We start from the raw sequence: 13,863 nt of genomic DNA on the forward strand, positions 1-13,863 counted from the left end.
ATTAAATCAGCGGAAACGCGCTCCAAATAACCGTGCCTATTTAATTGGTGATGGTTACATGTCTAAAGTGTTCCCATGCTTTGTGCTATAACTATGACACTCATAGTAGGCTATGAATCAACAACAAAAAAAATCTGCGAAATTAAATATTTGTGCTTCATCTGACTAAATGTGATTTACAAACTCAATAGAGGAACTCAAGACTTAATATAGGCAACCAGCCTAGTTTCATCTACACTTTAAACTACGTTTATACCGACACATTCCCCCGTTTTTGATACTTTTGATACGAATTAATGTAGGCCAATTAAGTATATTACATTAACTACATTTATGATGTAGGATCTGGCTGATTGGCAGGTAATTGTGTCACAGAAGTGTAACAAGTAACTAAAGAATGTGATGATTGTCTATCTGCCACGTCCTTATTTGAAAACCACCTGAACCAGGGAGGGCAGGTATATGGTCACGTGACCCCACAGGTAGGCGCACTACAAAAACGGAACCTCAGCCATTACTCCACTATGGTGACTGCGGGACGTTTTGCATAAACCTGGAGCTATTTACCTCGCCTAAATGCTTTGGCGTTAATGTGTACGAGCCTAGTTTAGACGAGTGCCGCCACTAGTTTATTTCTAGTTCACTTTTGAGGGACTACTCTAGTAAGAGATTGTATTATTAGGTACGCTTTATTCGTTTTTTTTTCTTTCTGGAAATGACGGCACAGGTAGACTACCTGGCGGTGTTGTTCGCGAACACATCTGGCGCCAGCGGAGATCTACTGGGATCGGACGAAAAGGAGCTCGGTCAACTGGTGTGGCAGCTGGTGGATTTAAAGAACAAAAAGGTATATATATTTTTTTAAGAGCTATGGTACTTTTAAAGTTATATAGGCCTATAATGTCGAATACAATTAATTGCAATGGGGGCAGTAAACATGCAGTAAACAATGTAGGGGGTTATGATGATGTAAGGGGCTGTTAAACATTTGACATGAGGCTCGTGATATATGTTATAAGCTGGCACAGTTTGAGTTCTATGTACAGTTCCAGTTGCCTGACATGTTTGTCTCTCCTCAAACCAGTTGGGCAGGGTGAATGAGCTCCTGATTAAGCATGAGCTCTCCGACCTGACAGAAGAAAAAGAGGAGGCGGAGGAAGATAATGGATCCCTCACAGATTCTGTCTCAACAGCCGCAAACCTGGAGAGTGCATTAAATCAGGTATATCATCTGCCGGAGTACAAACAATCAAATCATCCTTTGCACTAATGTTCATAAGCATACATGATGTACTGTGTTACAACTGTGTAAGCATATCATAACACAAACAATGGCTTAAAAGGCACTGTAATGGAATGGTTTGGAATCATACTTTCTGGGAAGTGGGTAGGTGTTGCTGAATAAGTATATATATATATATATATATATATATATATATATATATAGCTTTAGTGTGCCCAACACCCAATACTTTTCCTATCCTCCCTTTACAGTTTCACCTAACACTCATCAATGAGGTGAACAGCATAGGGGCAGGCACCTCGGTGTGTCTGTGTACCGACGGACAGCTCCACATTCGGCAAGTCATTCACCCCCAGGCAGCAGGCAAGGTGAGTTTGTGGGGAGGGTGGATTCACCTGGCAAGAGGCAGGGAGAGACCGACATAACCTGCTCTAATCAGCCCGCTGCTCCCAAGCGACTCCACTGCCACTGTGCTGTCGAGAGTCATTAACATAACTGAATTCTTGAGCGTGTACATAACACATCGACACATACGCGCATCTGACCCCTAAACCTGTTGGACCGCACTGAATGTGGAACAATGTGAATCGCTTTTGAACCATATGCTGTTCAAGCTTAAGTACACAGCCTAATGATGCCCATAAAGATGACTTTCCTGAAGCCGTATCACCCAGCTGCTGCGGCCTGTGCACACACACACACACCACACACACACTGTTTTAAATGGACCTTCTCTCCCCGTGTCTAGAACCTCCTGGTGCCAGAGTGTTTCTTCTCATTCTTCGACCTGCGGAAGGAGTTCCGAAAGCACTTCCCTGCGTCTGACCTCAAGGCTGTAGATGTGCACTTCATGGCTGAATGTATCCTTCGCCCCGCTGGCCGCCGTCGGCCCCTCTCTCAGGAGGCTGTGTACTCGTGTGGTTTGCTGTGTTTGTTTGTTTGTTTTTGTTGGGATTTCTTCAGTGCCCGTTGGCCCCCAGCATGGCAGTGAAGGAGACGCATGGCACGCCACACAGAAAGTGAACAAATTAAAGGTTCACAAGTCATGGGGTGTTGGCCGCAAGACTCAAGGTTTTGAAATGCAAATAGAGAAACAATGGCAGCACTGGGCTGAGCGTATAGTGAAAGAGTGTGTGTTTAGCCAACAGGGCTGACCCCCACACACCCTTTAGTACGGAACTACTGACGACTCCCTCCCTTTCTCTCTCTCTCTCTCTGGCTCAGTTTCTCTTTCTCTCCTGGACACCCCCTTTTCTCTCTCCTGGTCTGTCTTCCATGCCCTCTCATACTCTAAACTATTTAAAACCATTCAAAATGTGCTTTTATGGGGGGGTGGTGTGTGTCCTCCTGTGGTCTGTCTCCTTGACTCCATCCCAGCTCTAAGCTTACCTGTGGACGAGCTGACCGTGGTGGACTCGTCGGAGGTGTTACCCCGAGAGGCCGCTGTGCAGAAGGTGAAGGCCATGGCCAGCATCGCCCTGGCCCTGCTCCCTGAGCCCCGTGGTGAGTGCTTTACTACACAAGGCTGTAGGCTGCCACTATAGGCCATTAACATACTTGGCTTTTGCTCTATTCAAATTGTGACTGTAGCTTCAAAAAAATATATAAATATATATATATAATTTCTTATTATGAATAATACCAATAATTGACCCTGGAAATCCAGAGTTCTCGCGAGAGCACAATTAGAATTTGCTCAGCGAGTCGCTCTGGGAGCGAGCAATTTACTCACTCCCCGATTCCCCTCGCCCAGAACATTAACCAATCACAGCGGTGGATCTGATATAGGCGGGCCAAAAGTGCTGCTGTTTTACCGACCGGATACGGCAAGAGTCTAATCTATTGGTTAGCTCCGCTGGTCTGGATACGTCACCCCTTGTATTCTTCTGATTGGTCGTAGTGTTATCCAATTGCGTGCAGTGATATTTTCAAATGCATGCTTGGTGCCGCCCGCGAGTTGGGCCATTTTCATTATTCGTTGCCAGACCCTACAGCTTTCTAGATATGGGTCTGGATTTCCAGGCAACCAATAATTACCAATGCCAATAAAACATTTTTTCCATTACAGCACACACGTTTCTGTACCCAGAGAGAGTCAATGAGAAGTTTGAAACAGGCACATGGTAAGCAGAATTAGTTTGTCCGTTTAGTGAAGACCTGTACACAGTTGCTCCGAGTGCCCTTGTAGCGTGCTCATTGTGTTGTGGTGCGCAGCAGTAAGATGGAGAAGGTGTGCGATAGCTCAGTGATCAGAGCCAGAGGTCTGCCCTGGCAGTCCTCAGACCAGGACATCGCTCGCTTCTTCAGAGGACTCAACATCGCCAAGTACGTTTCTTAACTACGTACTTCTGCTGCTTTTCTTATTGTGTTTACTTTAACGGCTGTTGTTTTGCTTTGCACAAAAATGCTGACGGCGTGTCATTTACAAAGTATTTGTAACGGGATATGTGGTGTTGTGCTACAGAGGTGGTGCCGCGCTGTGCCTCAACGCTCAGGGAAGGAGGAATGGAGAAGCTCTGGTCCGCTTCATCAACGAGGAGCACAGAGACCTGGCTCTGCAGAGACACAAGCACCACATGGGGAGCCGCTACATCGAGGTGAATCCTCTTGATCCGGCTCACTGGGGCTACCGTCCAATGCTTCATCAGCGTTGGTCCTCGCACTTGGGAGTAATTCAGCCCCTGCCGTATCAATGTCACACCCCATGATACCTTATTGGTATTGGCAAAGAAATGCACCCGCTGAAGTGTTTTATTTACTTTCAGGTTTACAAGGCAACAGGAGAGGACTTCCTGAAGATAGCAGGAGGTGAGTTAACCACGTAGGGAATTAACTTAAGAAACGTTCTTGGTAATGTTTAGCCCTCAGCAGAACCAAGCACAGAGGTAACTTTAAAAACATTATTATTGAATGAAAAGCCTACGTGACTGAAACTTGAATGAACCGTCTCATGGATTAGATAAGATGAATGTTTTACAATAACCAAATGTATTGACATGTAAAATACATTAAACAATATAGTAAATACACCAACAATACGCCTCCTATGTAGGTTCATCATGTATTTGTTATGAAGGATACCCCATTCTCCCAGCACCACACCAATTGTATCAACCAGCAGATGTGAGCTTAGAATAACTCATGATTTAAACATTAGAAACAAAAGATCTTCTCTGTAACAAAAATGTAATCCCATTATCGTCATCAATCGTTTTAAGGGGTTATACAATGACAAGGGTTAAACCTTGATTCATTGCAGAATAAAGCGACCATTAGAGTATCACTAATGCTAATGCTAACAGCTACCAACAATCAAGGACGATGCGAGTGGGAGACCTTCGACCGCCATCGATCCTCTCTCTCTCTCCCACCCTTAATCAAAGCTCTGCGTCTGTCTGGATGGGCGTCAGGTACCTCCAACGAGGTGGCCATGTTCCTGTCCCGAGAGGACCAGGTCATCGTGAGGATGCGGGGGCTCCCCTTCACCGCCACGCACGAGCAGGTGCTGGCCTTCTTCGGCCAGGGGGAGGGCCCCACCGAGGCGTGTGACGTGAGCGGCGGCGGCGACGGCATACTGTTTGTGCGGTACCCGGACGGGCGCCCCACCGGCGACGCCTTCGTCCTGTTCTCCTGCGAGGAGCACGCTCAGAGCGCCCTGAAGAAGCACAAGGAGATCCTCGGGAAGAGATACATCGAGCTGTTCAAGAGCACGGCCGCGGAGGTGCAGCAGGTGGGTGGCGTCCGCCCGCCGGCGTCAGGGTCTGGTTTGGAGTCGGTTCATTCATGAGTTCAGGGCAGTGGGGCGGGGAGGGGGAGGGGGTGTGTTGTAGGAAGCGCTGGTTTGGGGTTCAGATGTAGATGCAGATTTTGTTGCTTGGGATGTTACGTTGGAAAAACCAACTTGGCTCAAGGTGAAGCACGGAAAAGATTTGTCCCCGCTGAAACAAGGGGGTCCGAAGAGGCACCTGCTGTGGTGTCAAATCTTGAAGTATACCTTGGAACCTATTAGTAATAATACCTAGTAATCAAACCAATCGATCACCAGCCAGATGGCTCTTTACTTTCAATGGCCATCATAGAAGAGCCATGTACATTGTTTTAGTCATTAATAGTGCTGTCAGTTAAACGCGTTATTAATGGCATTAACGCAAACCCATTTTAACGTTTTTTTTATTGCGAGATTAATGTTTTGGGTTGTCAGTTTTTTACCCTTTTATTGATGGATAGTGTGACATCGTCTGAGAGATTATTTGCTCCAAGTGTGAGAGACTGCTCCAAGTGAGAATGTTAATGTGAAATTGAACACTACAGTATATGGCAATGTTGTTTTCAATAAAAGTAGTAGACATGTGTTAGGAATTTGGTTCTTCTGGAGTTGCTCAGGGCGAAGTCAAAAGAGGGTTCAAGGGTGGGGCGTGCATATCAACAAGGTGTGTTTAGCTAAATGTTTTCTTAACCACACAACACTGGATAATGAGTTAAACAACTCATTATCACCTGTGCATTGAAAGGGACATTGGCTTGTTCTTCCTTGTTTGTGTGAAGCAACCGTTTCATATCAATATCTATCAATATCAATATCTCTCCAGAGTTTTAATAGACTCTATGCTGTAAATGATTGATCGAACCAGTTGCGTCCAATTTCCAAACAATCCCATACACTTAAACTTTAAACGATTACAATGTCATGAATATTCCTTCTCCGTAATGCATGTGTCATTTGAATTCCCGCAGAGAGCGTTAGTTGAGAGGTGGACAAAAGACACTTGTCTACAACATGACTCCTGAGAGATGAAAGTGTGTAAAACAAACAGTCAGTGGCCTGATGAGCAGGTTAGGGGACCAGGCCGCCCGAGTATTGTTTGCTTGTGTGCTCTGGGCCGTGTGTGAGCCGGGCAGTCAGTAACTGTATCTTTGTTTGTGTGGGCTTTTTAGGTGTGTGAGCCGAGCATTGTGTAACTGTATCTTCTTGCCTGTGTGGGCCTGAAGGTGCTGAACCGGTACTCCTCGGCCCCGCTCATCTCGGTGGCCCCCGCGCCGCTGGTCCCCATGCTGCCCACCGTCTCTCTCCTGCCCTCTCCTGGCGGCGTGCGAGACTGCCTGAGGCTCCGCGGGCTGCCCTACACCGCCTCCATCGAGGACATCCTCACCTTCCTGGGCGAGTTCACCAGGGACATCAGACCGCACGGCGTGCACATGGTGCTGAACCAACAGGTACAGGCCGCAACCGCGTCCAGAGGGAGGGGCCGCTGGCGTCTCTCTCTCTCTGATACAATCAGACTATTTGACCAGAGATGACCTGTATGTATACTGAGTGTGCTTTTTTTAGACTATTGTTCAGATGACAACAAACGATATTGTTCCGTCCACTGAAACACAACGTCAATATGCGACGCTGCGCATGAAGCGCCCGCATTCCCCCGCTCCCAACCCACCCACCGGGCTTCCTCCTCCAGCCTCGCCTGCCCCATCGTTTGACTAGCGTTTACATAATGGGCCCGGGGGTGGACGGCGCCAGTCGAGTGAGGGCCTACAGCCCCTAGCAGCCTCCGCGCCTCGGCCCGGTCCCAGCCCCGTGCAGACGGCGTTGTTAACCCCCGTCGCTGTTCTCCCCCTCCCCCCCCTCCTCCTCCTCCCCCCCCCCCCCCCCTCCTCCTCCTCCCCCCTCCTCCTCCTCCTCCTCCTCCTCCCTCCTCCTCCTCCCAGGGCCGTCCGTCGGGGGACTGCTTCATCCAGATCTCCTCCCCAGAGAGAGCCTTCATGGCCTCCCAGCGGCTGCACAAGCAGATGATGTCGGGCCCCCGGGGGGTCAACTGCCGCTACGTGGAGGTGTTCCCCTGCAGCGCCGAGGAGATGGGCCTGGTGCTGATGGGGGGCACACTGTCGCACACACCCGCACACACACACAGCCGGAGCAGGAGTGGGACAGGGCTCAGCCCGCCGCCATGTAAGTCCAGACGTAAGTGCCGCTGGGAGCTGGGTGTGCTTCGGGACTGCCAGGGGGGTAGGTGGGCTCCTGCCGTGGGGGCAGAGAGGAGAGGGGTAGAGAGGTTCAATTCTGCCCCCCTCTCTTCTCTGGGTTCTTTCCAATCTAGGACTCTGATGATGGGGGGGGGGCTTCTGGTCTGAGCCTGGGGGGTAGGAGTAGTGTGTGTCTGTGTTCAACTTTTACTCATTCATTTTCTCCATCGAATCTTTGTGTGTTCTTACATTTGTGTGTGTTTGTGTGGTTCTATTGGTACGTTTCTGTATGATTCGCAATGATTTTTACGTCATTTAGTTTTAGAAGTTCGCATGACTTTTAATGAACTGGTTGCTCTGCACTTTAAATTTTCTAATTTAATTTCCACATTTGTTCATTTTGATCTAAGAATGAGTTTATTTTGATGGCACGGGTAGCAGCACTTCTTTACCCGTACCTACTGGAGTGGTTTAATTTGATCTTGACATAGCGTACGCCCTACTACACTATAATACAACCATTACAACACTGGAGGACTGAGAGGTGTGGGTTTTGGGTCATTCATGCGTCCGTTTGTGTGTGTGTGTGTGTGTGTGTGTGTGCGTGTGCGTGTGCGTGTGCGTGTGCGCGTGCGTGTGCGTGCCCTTTGGTAGGGGAGCTGAGCGCTGGGTGTGTAGAAGTTCTTTCATTCTCTCCTCTCTGACCTTAAATGTGTACTTGTGCATTTCCATAGCAACACCAAGCTTTCGATCACACGATAACAAAGGATGGCCCCCTAGCCGGGGCTTAGCAAGAAACATGACTTTCCTCTTTCAAATGAAATGCAGAGGTTCACATGCATGGAGACGAGAGACTCGTGCGAGGTGACAACACGACGTCACTCCATCACAACGTGCTACAGAAGAGGACCTCGGCGTCCTAGTCCTCACCTGTCTGTCCTCATAACCCCTCGTCCCTGTCCCTCCTCTGCCCAGGTCTGTCTCCTCCCACCTACTCCTTCCCCGGCGCCCCCCCGGTCATGTCTGCGGAGGCCGCCGCTGCCCTCTACCCTCCCATTGGCCAGATGCTGCTCGCCCCCCGGCCCCTGGCCCCCGGGCACCCCTACTACCCTGCGTCCACTCAGGTGTACATGAACTACGCGGCCTACTACCCCAGGTGAGCAGCCCCCCCCGCCCACGGCCAGAGCCGCCCTGACCTGGGGCCCACCGCCCAATGTGTGTTGTTGTCCAACGTGTGTGGTCGGCCAAGGAGAGAAAAGATACTTGGACAAGGTTAGTTGATAACTAAACAATGTGTTATCAGCCGGCTTGGTCAACATCACTCCGCCCCCTTTAGTCCTTGGTACGGCAATTACAGAAGTAATGTAACCCGTGCTACACTCAATGCTTTAATGTTTGAATTATTTCTTAACACAATTAACCAAAACACCAAAGTATCGTTTCCCAGTTGCACTTCTTGAATGATTGAGTCATTTTCTTCCTCCTTCCTGGTCCCCACACCCTTGTTTGTTTTTCTAGTCCTCCTGGTTCTCCCACCACTCTGGGCTACTTTCCATCCCCCTCTCACCTGCCCTCCCCCCCTCACCTGCCCTCCCCCGGGGGCCTGCTGCGCATGCCTGGCCTGACCTTTAACGGCGTCAAAGATCTCATCAGTGCCGTGCAAGGATACCAGGTACTGTGTGTGTGTGTGTGTGCGTGTGCGTGTGTGTGTGTGTGTGTGTGTGTGTGTGCTGCCCTTCACCTCTTGCCTCTGGCATTCCCACATGCCTTTTCAGAAGGATCCAAATGCTGTATTCAAATCTCCTTCCATTGTGGGTGTGTGTCCCCACACATCCACTGTGTTTGCCCAGAGGCTATCAAACGAGTTTATCTGCTCTGCGGCTCCGCCCCTCCTCTCGTACACACTGCTGCCTGCTTAGACTTGACTTGCGAGAAGTCAAAACTCAGAGTTGAGGAAGAGGAAAAATAAATCCCTGGTGGAGTCCAGATATCATTGAGCTGGACAATGGTCTCCGTGACTTAGATACTGTTTGGGGCGGCGACGGCAGAGAATGTCCTGTCACCAGCATACCAATACTGGAGCGACTGGGCCTTCTGGAAGATTCACTTGTGTGTACACTTACATGTGTCCGTGCGTGTGTGTGTGTGTGTGTGTGCATGTCCAGGTGTGCTTGTGTGTGTGTGTGTGTGTGTGTGTGTGTGTGTGTGTGTGTAAATTATGAAAAATGATGTACCATAGCTGAGCCTTCACGGGTTCCAAGCGTGGAGCTCTAAAGCTCTGGTTAGGAGTAGAATTGGTTCATCACTGCATCCCTAGTGTGGGTCTAACCCTGAGCTCCTGTCTCCTGTGCTTCCTCCCCCCCCACCCCCCCGTCCCCCACAGTACGCCTCCGACGATGGACTCATGCACGCTCACGGCCTCATGCACACCCATGACCCCGCCAGGACTTTGTCCAAAGAATGGGTGTGTATTTAACGTGTCAGAGACACTGAGACAGGTTGCAGGTAAGGATGGGTGTTTGTGTGTGTGTGTGTGTGTGTGTGTGTGTGTGTGTGTGTGTGCGTGTGTTAGGAAAGTTCCCACTAACTGCCAACTACATCAGCAATGCCATGTCTGTGGGACTGTTTAGAGGAAACGTTCTCAGAGCTGTCAAAGGGCCCTCTCTCTGTAATCTACTATCCAACTCTTATCTTGGGGGAGAGTTTAGTTATATTGTAGATGATTGTGTCCTCAGGTCTGCAGGGTACGGGCTTGGCTTCTCCTGCTCCATGACCTTAGAGGTGGTGGTGGTGGATGGTGGGGATTGAGGGGTGGTGTAGATGTGTGTAGGTCATCTAAGGTGGGTGGAAATAAGAAGTATAGTCTGTATATGGGAGTGTAGTTGAAGAGGATGGGTACACTTCTAGTCCTGCTGCTCACAGTAACCTGTAGTCGTTACTAAACCATACCCCTCTGACCCTCTCCCTTCTCCCCTCTGTTTCCTCCTCCAGAGTCTCCTGGAGGCGGTTCCTCACCTGAGCAGCAGTCTGATTAGTCAGTCCGGCGTAGGGGACCTCCCTCTCATGCCCCTCCCATCTCTGATGACCAACGCGGGGGGACAGTACTTGGACCTGGCCCTGCTGTAGGGTCACACACAGACACTTCCACGGCGCATACACACTTATAGGAACACCATGCTGCACGTGGAAGACCTGTGCATCGCTGGCTTTTATAATAGAGCCTTTTTTTTAGTTTTCTTTTTTTATTTATGTTTAAAAATAGAAATTAATGTATTTTATACCAAATCACCATGAACTTAGCCAAAATATCGTCTTTTTTTGTTTTACATTGCACAACATGTATTTTTAGAAGCCTTATCGAGATATAACTTGTTGAATAAAATATAACCACTAAGATCTATTTAAAGGTGTAGTGTGTAGAGTTTCGTAGCGTCTAGCGAAATGGACTTGGCAGAAATTGAATATGTTTAAACTTGTGTTGTCCCATGGAAATGAGAAAGGGACAATCTGCAAAGGGAGATAATTGTTTATCATCGTCACTCTCTTACCTGTAGATTAGGACCTGTACATACAGACATTTTTACAGACTAAATAACAAAATACAAATTATAACTCGATCAAGGAAGCTCATAACTTGCCCCTTGGCTTCCTTGTTACAGGCCATTACAGGCCAGTGCAGCTTCTCCTAGGTCGTTTGAGAGGGAGGGGAGGGCGCCGTGTACAGTTCTTATCTGCAAACTCAGCGCTAGAAGCCACTAAATCCTACACACTCCGCCGTGAATATCTTATTCTCTATATAACTATAGAGAAGTTACATAGTAGCAAATTAATATCTTCCTCCTGTGCTTTTTTTGTGAACCAAAGTGTGCGTGAGTGTGAGAGAAAAGTATTATGTGTGGCTGCTTTAATGGATTTAATACCCAATCTGTTTGTATCATGCCTTTTTCATTTTGTTTATATACATTTGATATAATACCTTAAAGATTGTATCGGAAACGTTAGTGCATGAAGAAGTTAGTAGTACTACTATGAGATTGTTTACATATGGCCAACTACAAATGCACTGCTTATACTTATCATGAACACACTAAAACAATATCTTCCTTTTGATTGACTTTGAACACAATGTTGACCCTACTGTCCGATGTTCTCCATCAGACCTCAAATGGGGGTCACATCCCACTCCCAACACCATCTCCAAGTTCTCTATGTGTTCCTGAACGGGGAGTTACTTCCCCATTACATGATGTCTCTTGCCTTTGTGTTTTTGTGACACGCCTCAACCCATGGCTATCCCAGTTGCTGGAAATCCAACAATGGGCCTGAACGCTTCCTTTCGGCTTGTATCTCCACATCTCTGGTTACTGGATGAACCTCCACGGGTGGTGTCTAGTAAACGCTATCACACACCTTCACTCTGCTCCTTGAAGACGCCAAAGATGCAGTTTGTTCCTTTAAGCCTTCCCCTTGCTGCTTTTTTCATTTTTCCATCAAGAAAGCGGTACAGGTTCTGCCAGTTCCACCACCTCCTCACAAACCACGGGCCAATTAGGAGCTGGCTCAGAGAGAGCAGATAAGTAGAGGAACTAAACGACACTGTTGACATTCCTGTTGTGAATTTGAGTCTGCGTTTGGGCCCCAGGCAAAGGCCACTATTTCTGTTCTCCTGCCCTGGGAGAACCATGATGTCATTGTGAAGCGTTGTGTCCATGCCTTACTCATCAGCATCCAGCTCAGGATTACAGCCGGCGACAGTGCTTCAATGAAAAATAAACGTTACATGTGAAGTTAAGTCTGTCCTCCATCTGTTTGACTGCTAGGTTTCACAGCGGCCCCCCTTTTCATGCTCATGCATATTTATTTAATGTAAATAGAAATGTAAACTTATCATCTGAAGAACGCCATTGCTTACAAATGAACATAAGCACATGCAGGTGGAATTACCTTTGTTGACAGAATATAGCCAAGGATTATGCAAGGACTCTTTTGATATTTCTCGTGCAGCGTGATTATTACCTCTAGTTTACACACACACACACACACACACACACACACACACACACACACACACACATGCACAGCATGGCAAAAGGGTCTGCCTGTCTCCCAGTCACACTAAAGGACAGGACATGGTGGGAAAGTTAAGCATTGAGAGGCGTTCAAGGGGTGTTGAAAGAGAGCGAGGGAGAACACAACAGCGTCAGACCCTCAGGGCTGAGGTGGCATTGTGTAATCCAACACTGGCCACCCCACCCTTCTTGATTCTATTTAAACGCACCCACTCGCCCCACCACAACCTCCACCCGCTGGGCCGCTGTTGACTGAAGAGTCTTAATGAAAACTTGTTGAAAGCATTGTCAAAGGCATCGCCTGTTAATTACATTTTAAACAAGCTTATACCATTTTAGTAAACAACAATTGAGAGGTAATGACTTCAATTGATCATTTCTTCATTTAAAAGCCAAGAAGTGAACATACATGATAACATGAAAATATGTCATTACATATCTATTGCATACTAAATATTTAATTGTATGCATATTTGGAGAATAGTTTGATGTAAATATTTACTTAATGTACATGGAATCGTGCATGGAATCTAAGGAGTCTTTTCATTCAAAATAAACCTGTTTTGTGACTTCAAAAGCGGGTACAGTCGTGTGAAAGACTTGCACGCCCGTTACAGTTTATTCCTCTTTAGATTTGAGGCACACACTCACTTGTATGATATACAGACACCATCTATCTTACTGTGCATCATTTATGGGGACCATTGCTCCACCAAAACACTGATCCATTAGTGGGGCGGCTGACTCATGGTACATGTGTTTGTGACGACGAGTCAGATAGACAGATGTTCTTTGGAACAACATTCCCTCACAGGTTGGGCGAGGCACACACACACACACACACACACACACACACACACACACACACACACACACACAAACACACTCTGGGTGAGGCCAATCAGTTTCATGTCAGTGCGTTTAATCTTTATTTTGAATTAAATGAAAAACAAATTACACAGTAACAGCAAATATATCTATGGATATCTATCTGTTTATAGATAGATATATATATATGTAAAATGTATAGTGGTTACACTGCCCTAGTTAATGTTGACAGAAAGTTTTGGGGAAACCTGATTCTGAACATCCCAGCCTTTCAAAAGCAAAGAAAACAGAAATATTTTTTTGGGGCGGATAAAATGTGGACAGTGCAAAATTGTGGTGACATACATAGTGCATCTGTTTGTCATGGCAACCTGAAATAACATAAGTCGTAACTGTAGCTTTGTCTCCATCTATTGGTGAGTGTGAGACTGCACCGCTGTGCTCCAACCTGTGACCTCATCAACATGATCCAATCTCTGGTCAACAACTGATTCAGCTCTTTGAAATAGACGTGTGTGTCTACGTGTACGGTGCACTGGTGGACCAGAAAGCCACCCTGAAAACACACATGCAACTGAACGACGACAACAACAAATCACACAAGGCATAAGAGATGGCAGTATTGAGGCTAATGGAAACGCATGCAAGACACAGGAGGCAGTGACATAGAAAAACCCAGGAGGACCCCATGGTCAGAGGGACGGGTCACACTGGGGTGACCCCATGGTCAGAGGGACGGGTCACACTGGGGTCGGAGCCTGG

At 47.5% G+C, this 13,863-nt stretch overlaps 1 protein-coding gene across 1 annotated transcript; it reads left to right on the forward strand.

The window, feature by feature from the left end:
• Positions 1–715: 715 nt before the first annotated feature.
• Positions 716–10,330, forward strand: esrp1 (epithelial splicing regulatory protein 1; the record flags this gene model as incomplete). Its single annotated transcript, XM_084471406.1, has 16 exons — positions 716–847; positions 1,085–1,222; positions 1,495–1,611; positions 1,992–2,103; positions 2,621–2,746; positions 3,312–3,366; positions 3,458–3,568; positions 3,708–3,840; positions 4,009–4,051; positions 4,654–4,973; positions 6,233–6,457; positions 6,950–7,202; positions 8,180–8,360; positions 8,723–8,876; positions 9,588–9,668; positions 10,196–10,330. 16 exons carry the CDS (start codon positions 716–718, stop codon positions 10,328–10,330), a joined length of 2,316 nt encoding a protein of 771 aa, XP_084327532.1.
• Between the last annotated feature and the right edge of the window lie 3,533 nt (positions 10,331–13,863).

Source organism: Micromesistius poutassou (genome assembly GCF_964030765.1).
Source record: "Micromesistius poutassou genome assembly, chromosome: 8".
NCBI classification, from domain to species: domain Eukaryota; kingdom Metazoa; phylum Chordata; class Actinopteri; order Gadiformes; family Gadidae; genus Micromesistius; species Micromesistius poutassou.